The sequence below is a fragment of the Cryptomeria japonica genome, chromosome 3 (genome assembly GCF_030272615.1).
Source record: "Cryptomeria japonica chromosome 3, Sugi_1.0, whole genome shotgun sequence".
In the NCBI taxonomy this organism is placed as follows: Eukaryota; Viridiplantae; Streptophyta; class Pinopsida; order Cupressales; family Cupressaceae; genus Cryptomeria; species Cryptomeria japonica.
Genome location: NC_081407.1, coordinates 770,582,945 through 770,590,966, shown reverse-complemented (window position 1 = coordinate 770,590,966; position 8,022 = coordinate 770,582,945). Strand labels below are relative to the sequence as shown.

The following is an 8,022-nucleotide window of genomic DNA, read 5'->3' as shown; positions in this document are numbered from 1 at the left end:
TCTAATGTTGTCTAATGTACCACTAAAGATTATATAACTATTATCATCCTCAATTCTTTTATTTTACACCTGTATATAAAAAGATTCAAAATTTATTTTTAATGGAAACCTAATTAATGATATATTATTTTCCTTCGCAACTTAAAGAGTAATATGAACATTTCATATGTAAAAGAGAAATGATCTTGTTTGGCATACTATATAAAGCATCTCTACACTAATTGTTATGAATAGAATATCAATATAGGTTTGTAGGTTGAATCAATATCTAGATGAGAGAAAAAAATATAATCAAATTGCATATATAGAAAAGTATTTATCATTAAATGTACCTTTTTAAAATATATAATATTACATATAAGGTTCACTTCATAAAGAATTCAATTCTGCATTATTATATGCTTCTTGTGGAGTGGAGATGACAATACTAAAATAAGATATGATTACACTATGAGCACATGGGGTAAATTTTAAGATATGGGTTTTGTTCTAGGTGGAGCAACACCATATTCTCTACGATTTATTCACATAAGAAAATTATGTAAGTTTCTCTACCAAACAATGCTAAATCCTACTTCAGATCATCAAGTGTTATTGCCATCCCCTAATAGTGAATATAGAAAGGAACATCGAGTTTGGGATATGAGATTACATTTGAAAAAGTAATGGACAATTATATATGCTAGGTCATGATTTTGGTAGACCACCACCAACACTATTATATCAATTCATGTTCAAATAGTTTTATTTCAAAACCATCTCCAAATCAACTGATAAGCTTTTGAGACAATATATGATGGTACCAAACATGAATGTCATGTGGTTTATGCTTAAACACCATCCATAGATATATTTTTCTATTGGTTGTCAAAAGGATAAAATAAGGCACTAAATATTCTTTAATTTTACATAAATCATTTATTTGTTTAGACAACATGAAATATAAAAATGCATCGGACACATAAATGAGCCGTAAAATGAAGGTACACTTGTTGATGTGTGTTTTGATGCATTATAGGGCATCTAGATTAGAGATAAGGTTAGTTCCACTTTATTGGGTGATTTTAGCAAATGGTTTTGTGATATCGTTTGACGGTTTCATATATTGTATCTCCTATATATGAGGTGCATGAGTTAGAGGTTGTGGGTAAGAGTCTTATATCTCTTTAGTTACCTTTTAATCTTTGGTTGGTGGTACTCTTGTGAAGAGCTTTCTTTGCAAGTATATTGTAATCTGTTATTGATTTTTGAATAATATATTGGAGGCTTTTGGAGTGCGTTGTTTTTCTCCCGAATGAGTTTCCCCCCTGTAAATCATTGTTTTGTGGTATGCATGCTATTTATGTTTATTTCTATTAAGATTATGTAACTGTTGTAACTATTTGTAAAAGGTTTTGCATTACCCTCCTCTCAAGGTTGGTGTGGGAAGTTTTTCTGCTACTTAACTTCCTTATAAAAACACCAAAGTGGGGATCAAACTATGGAAGACCTCTATACATAGCCCCCTTTGTATCATGTGTGCAAGTTTCACTAGAAAAAATACTTTCTTTGCTAGAGGCTTCAATCGTGGACCGATTGTAATCTTTCTTCGCTTTTCTCTTCTTTTACTATTTAGTATTATAGTCATTTTAACTTTTTATTATTTATTTACTTAGCTCAAAGTCTATCTAGGACACATATATGTCACCTTGTATTCTATGAAAGAACTTTGTACTGTCTGTATGAGATGCCGACACACTGTGCTATCATCCATAACCCACGTACACATTCTTGGACAAAGAGCTAATGGAAGACAATAGAAGATCTTTGTGACCCAGTCAATGTTATATGCAGGGTACTTGACAACTTTAGGCTTTGTACTCATCCTGAGTGGAGAGGCCGATTGGTGAGTCCCTAAAATTTTGTTATACGCCTATTAGAGTGGTTCACTTTTCCCCCTCTATAGGAAGCATGATGTAAAGGTTCATTTGATTATCCTTTTGTTCAGTCCTACCATGGGTACCTCTTAGGTAACTATATTGTTTCGTCTTTGTAACAAACTTTTATTTTGATGGTTTTTATTCCAAATATGAAATGGGTTGGGGTCCTTCCCCACTTGTTTTAATTAAAAATATTGAATTTGAAGTTGTTTCTATCTAATCAAATAAATTTGTGATTAAAGAAAGTCTTTTTAAATTTTTATTCATTACTATTTGTCATGAATAAATGGTCACACATAAAAAAATGGACATGTATAAACTATATTAAGAGATTAAGTCCTTCAATATTAATAAAATGAGAATGACTATTCCTATAGGTATGCCACTTCATATGTTCAATGTAAGGCTAACTTGAGAGTTTAATTTGTCATGTTCACCCAATAGCATTTTGTATTTTTACAAACTATTTGTATCTGAGCAATAAGCTCTCTGGGCTTTGAGCCCTCCGATAGTAAGCTTGTTTTTTAATCTCATATAACTAGTTATATTATATTGAGAGTTAACCCTCCCTGTGGTTTTTACCTTATTGTGTTTTCCAAGTATAAAAATATCAGTTGTCTCTTTTGTGGATTTGTGTTATGCAATTCATTTCTATGTTTTCAAGTATAATCAAGTTTAAATTGAGATTAGCATATTAACTATTTTAGTTTTAGAATTTGAGTAGAATATTGATTCACTCATCTCTCAATATTCCATTTTGTTCTACAAGAACAACTATCATGGGGAAGAGGGTAATATTTACTCACACGTGTGTGACCAAATCTTGAGAATCCCATGAGGCTAACAAGTGGAAACACTTGTGGAAAGGTGTAAGGTCTATTGGAAGTGGGGTTATGACATGTGGGATAAAAGGGAAGGTGTATGTATGGTGGCTCCATGGGAAAGAGCATCCTCACACATGTGAGGACCCCTTGACCAAAGGTGAAATGGAGAGGTGAAATAACTTGTGCATGCAAGTCATTTATGAGAGGAGTCACATGTGGACTTGGGTAGGTGTGTAGTAATCCACATGTGGACTTGGGTAAGTGTGTAGTATTTAAAAATTGAATAAATACTAACAGAGATTAGGCTTTGGGTTAGTTAGCTTAACAAAGGGTGTTAAAAGGTGCATTTTATAGGAATCACAAAATTATCCTAATTAATTATAAATTAATTTAACTAATTGGGATTAGGAAAAGAATTAGAATATTCCCTAAGGCCAAGTTTGATTTATTAAAATAAATCAAACTTTTCTAGAAATGAAAGGGGGAATTAATTAAATATGATTTAATTAAGTTAAGCATAGAAAAAAGGATAAAAAAATTAAATTAATTAATTATGTGACATGGGCTAATTAATTAAATATTAATTTAATTAATTTTATGTATCTACAACATTTTCCACATTTGATGTCATAGTTTAACTCATACAAATTATCAATCTTGCCTCTTTATTAATTAATATAGGTTAAGTGTACTTAAATATGTATGTAATTTATTAGATAACTCTAGACTAACATTGATAAATATGTATTTTCATTGACAATTGTATATTTAAGCAATCTTTTAGGTTTGATATTAGAATTTTCATTTTTGACACATGCTATCTAGTTATAGAGGTAATTATGCATTTTTCACATTTGTTTTCCTAGTTTAGCTACTACAAATTATCAATCATGTTTCATTTAGTAATTAGTATAGGTTAAGTGTACTTGTAATTTTATTTTCATCTGCAATTGTATATTTAAGCAATCTTAGATGTTTTAAGTTGTTTAATAATTTTTTTATTTGATTATTGTTAAGGTTGAAAACTATGTAATTATGCCATTCTTTCTTATGTTTTGACTCTCTTTGATTAGAGTTTCCTAAATGTAATAATTAGTTTACAAGTGACATTTATGCATAAATTTAGCTCTTGACATCACACATTCTAAATTCTTTTATTGTCAATTTTAAATTAATATTTCTTATCTTTAGATCAATTGTTCACCAAAATAGATTAATTTATGAGTGCATATTTGACTGAAGTCATTTCCACTAGTATACCTATATTTAAAAAAATATGTAAAATATGCAGAGAGATATCTTATAATAGAAAAGAATAATCTGTAAAATAAGTGTTCTTCTAAAGTACTAAACGCCAATAATACACATCCATTAAAGTCCTGCATGCAAAAAGATGTGAATCCAACTCGAGGAAATAGATCCTTCTCAGCATAATAATTACACATGTAAACCCCAATTAGATTGAACCACTGAACTCATGATGTACCATTATGTGCTAATGTGATTGTACTTTATTAAAAAATGCTCTTTGGATTGTGAAATACAACCTACTTTTAACGTGCACTGAGACTCTTAAAACCGTGTTTACATTAGCGGCTAATGAGTAGAATGCTATGCAGGTCTGGAATTTGACGGTCACCCCTACCTGTCATATGAATTTTTTATGACGGTTTAGTCATTTCAATGCCTTTCATTTGACGTTTTAAGAAAAAAATTAACTGTCAAAAAATATAAAAGTAGAAGATTGAAGCAATGAAAATAAATGCACATCTTTCTTGGGAAGAAATGAAAATCATTATCTTAATGAGAAAATAATGATAAATTAGTAATATATGCAAAAATCTTAAATTTACTAAATAAGTTTCTAAATTAATACACTAATATATATTATATATTGACATTAAATGATAATCAATTAATAATTACTAATTTAGTAGTAATAAACATTTAAATTTTAAAATTATATATATTATGACAAGTTTCTTATTAAAATATTTTATCAATTATATTCTATCATTTCAATTATTACAAGTTTCTAAATTCATATGAAAAAATAAAACTATTCTAAAAAATCATATTAAAATATTATAAAATTAGAAACAACTATATCCTTCCATTTCAAAATATTCTAAATAAATTTATATTTTTATAATAAACATTCTAAACTAATATATATATTACCTATTATATTTTTTACGGTTTATTTATAATTTGAAGTGTCATCTATACGATTTTAGAAAAAAATAGCATGTCAATACATACATTCTACTAATTTTTTAAGCTGTCAAATACGACTCAAAAGTGAAAAAACGGCCATTTTGCCTGTCAAATTCCAGGCCTGATGCTATGTATATCACATCCTATGCATTAATGGGCTATATTCTGCTTTTTATGCGCACTACTTTTGGAGCGTCTAACACGCTCACCTCCTTTTCCAACACAACAAGACAACATGCTTTTTATTCGCACTACAGTCTGATGGCCATGAATCATGTTTTAGAAATTTGGAACACGATTGCCTTCAAATTTCCTGCACCTTACGGAATGGCCTTTTTGAAATTTGAAACGAAAAAAATTTGAGATTAGAATGCTGGTGTTGACATTGAAAATTACCCGACTCTCAAAATCAAGCATATAAACATTGACAGCGCGTATTTTTCTCCGTTTTGGAATAAGAAGAGATTTGATTTGACTGTCCTTTTTTAATTCTGGTCAAACATTTTTACAGTTGCACAAATTTCGTGTCAAAAATTTTCTGCACTAAACGGAGTGAAAGTAAACAATTTTTAAAAATTTGGAAAGAAGAAAATTTCAGATTAAAAATGATGATGTTAACATCAACGAGAGACACAACGTAATTAAGTAGGCCACATTCACACAGCGCATTTTACCAGTTTAGATTTGATTTGAATGGCATACATAGGAGGATATGGCATAAATTCAGTACATTTATTTATTATCATATTTTAACAAAATAATTATTTATTTATACATAATATAACTTAAAATTTAAAAAATTATCATATGATAAAATTTTATTCTTTAATACAATATAATTTTATATGATTAATATATTTTTAAAAATTAAATTATTTTTCTTTCACTTAATTAAACATTACATCATAAACAAGTGAAAAACATTCTTTCACAGTTTTTTTTACATGCAACAATAAATTAGCAATAATTTATTTACCTCTTCACTGAAAAAATAACTCTGGTTTGCTACGATCATCTACTATGATTTGCCCCCACTCCCTCTCCTCTAAGATAGAGGTAGGGCTAAAATAACTATATGTTTTATTTGTTATTTGCTACACAGTCAATCAATTTGCGGAAATCGGGTATTTTAATATTCAATTTTAACAGAATTGTAACAATTTGCGGAAATCAGGTATTTTAATATTTAATATTCAATATTCCATTTCTTATAGTTCCACATTCTACTATTAAAACAATAGTAACACATACATATTACAGATCTCACCATGCATATTAAACGCTTTGAGGGCGTCAATGCCACCAATATCCATCTCAAAGCATTAAAACTATTTATTCCTCCGTCGGCAGTCATTCTAGTTTATCGCCTTGTATGCTTCTCTCTACCCTTGTTTTGCTCTGCCATGGCTCCTCTTTTGCTCTTCCCTTTCCTGCTTTCCATCTTTTCAATGTCCGTTGTTACTCAATCTCTGAATAATCAACAATTGCTCTTGCAATTCAAAGCAGCCATTACTAACAATAACAACATTCTGCTGCCCAGCTGGACTCCCCTTCACCCACTCTATAATTGAACCGGCCTTACTTGTGATCCCTCTTCTCACTCTCTCCTCGCCCTCAACTTGTCCCAAATGAATTTATACGGCACCATCTCTCCTGTACTCGAAAATCTCTCCTCTCTTCGATCGATCGATCTCTCCTACAATGCCCTCACTGCTACCATTCCACCTCAGCTCAGTCAGCTGCCTCGTCTGCAGATACTGCAGCTTAGCCACAATCAATTACAAGGAACCATTCCTACCGCTCTCTCTGCTTGCCGAAGTTTGTTTCGCTTTTCTCTCTCCTATAACCAACTGCATGGTAGCTTTCCGCCCTCTCTATCTGAATGCCGTAGCTTGTATGACCTAAGACTCTCCTATAACCAACTGCATTGCAGCATTCCGCCCGAGCTGAGTCACCTTACAAGTTTGAAGATCCTTCATTTGGGAGGAAACAATCTCACAGGCACCATTCCCTCTGAATTGGGCATGCTCATTCAACTCCAATCTCTCTACATTCATACTAATAACTTAGAAGGAACCATTCCCAAATCTTTAGGAAATCTGTCTGGTTTGACCAATTTACAATTGGGAAAGAACAGTCTTCATGGTCACATCCCCTCTGAATTGGGCATGCTCACTCAACTCCAGGTTCTGTACCTTGATTCAAATAACTTAGAAGGAACTATTCCCAGATCTTTAGGAAATCTGTCTGGTTTGACTGATTTACAATTGGGAATGAAGATCTTTAGGAAATCTGTCTGGTTTGACTGATTTACAATTGGGAAAGAACAGTCTTCATGGTCACATTCCCCCTGAATTGGGCATGCTCACTCAACTCCAGGTTCTCTCCCTTTATTCAAATAACTTAGAAGGAACCATTCCCAGGTCTTTAGGAAATCTGTCTGGTTTGACTGATTTACTATTGGGAAAGAACAGTCTTCATGGTCACATTCCCCCTGAATTGGGCATGCTCACTCAACTCCAGGTTCTCTCCCTTTATTCAAATAACTTAGAAGGAACCATTCCCAAGTCTTTAGGAAATCTGTCTGGTTTGACTGATTTACTATTGGGAAAGAACAGTCTTCATGGTCACATTCCCCCTGAATTGGGCATGCTCACTCAACTCTAGTTTCTGTACCTTTATTCAAATAACTTAGAAGGAACCATTCCCTCCTCTTTAACAAATCTTTCAAAATTGAGTGGATTAAGTTTATATGGAAACCAGCTTATTGGACATATTCCATTGGAAATTGGTACCAAGCTCTCTAATTTGCAAATTCTCAGTTTAAGGGGAAATCAGCTTAGTGGAAACATACCAAACCCCCTTGGAAATTGTTCCCGTCTCACAATACTCTATTTAAGTGCAAACCATCTCCAAGGTCCCATTCCTCCTGAATTGGGCATGCTCACGGACCTACAGTATCTTTACCTCGATAAAAATATGTTATCCGGCACCATTCCTAATTCCTTAGGAAATTTGTCTGCCTTGAGGAATTTAAGTTTGTCAGAAAACCATCTCCAAGG

General features: G+C 31.9%; 1 protein-coding gene across 1 annotated transcript; it reads left to right on the top strand.

Annotated features, from left to right (window-relative positions):
• The first annotated feature begins 6,588 nt into the window (after positions 1-6,588).
• On the top strand, positions 6,589-7,627 carry LOC131874372 (probable leucine-rich repeat receptor-like protein kinase At1g35710). Its single transcript, XM_059217714.1, has 2 exons — positions 6,589-7,151; positions 7,240-7,627. The coding sequence occupies exons 1-2, from the start codon at positions 6,589-6,591 to the stop codon at positions 7,625-7,627; spliced, it is 951 nt and encodes a 316-aa protein (XP_059073697.1).
• Positions 7,628-8,022: the final 395 nt, after the last annotated feature.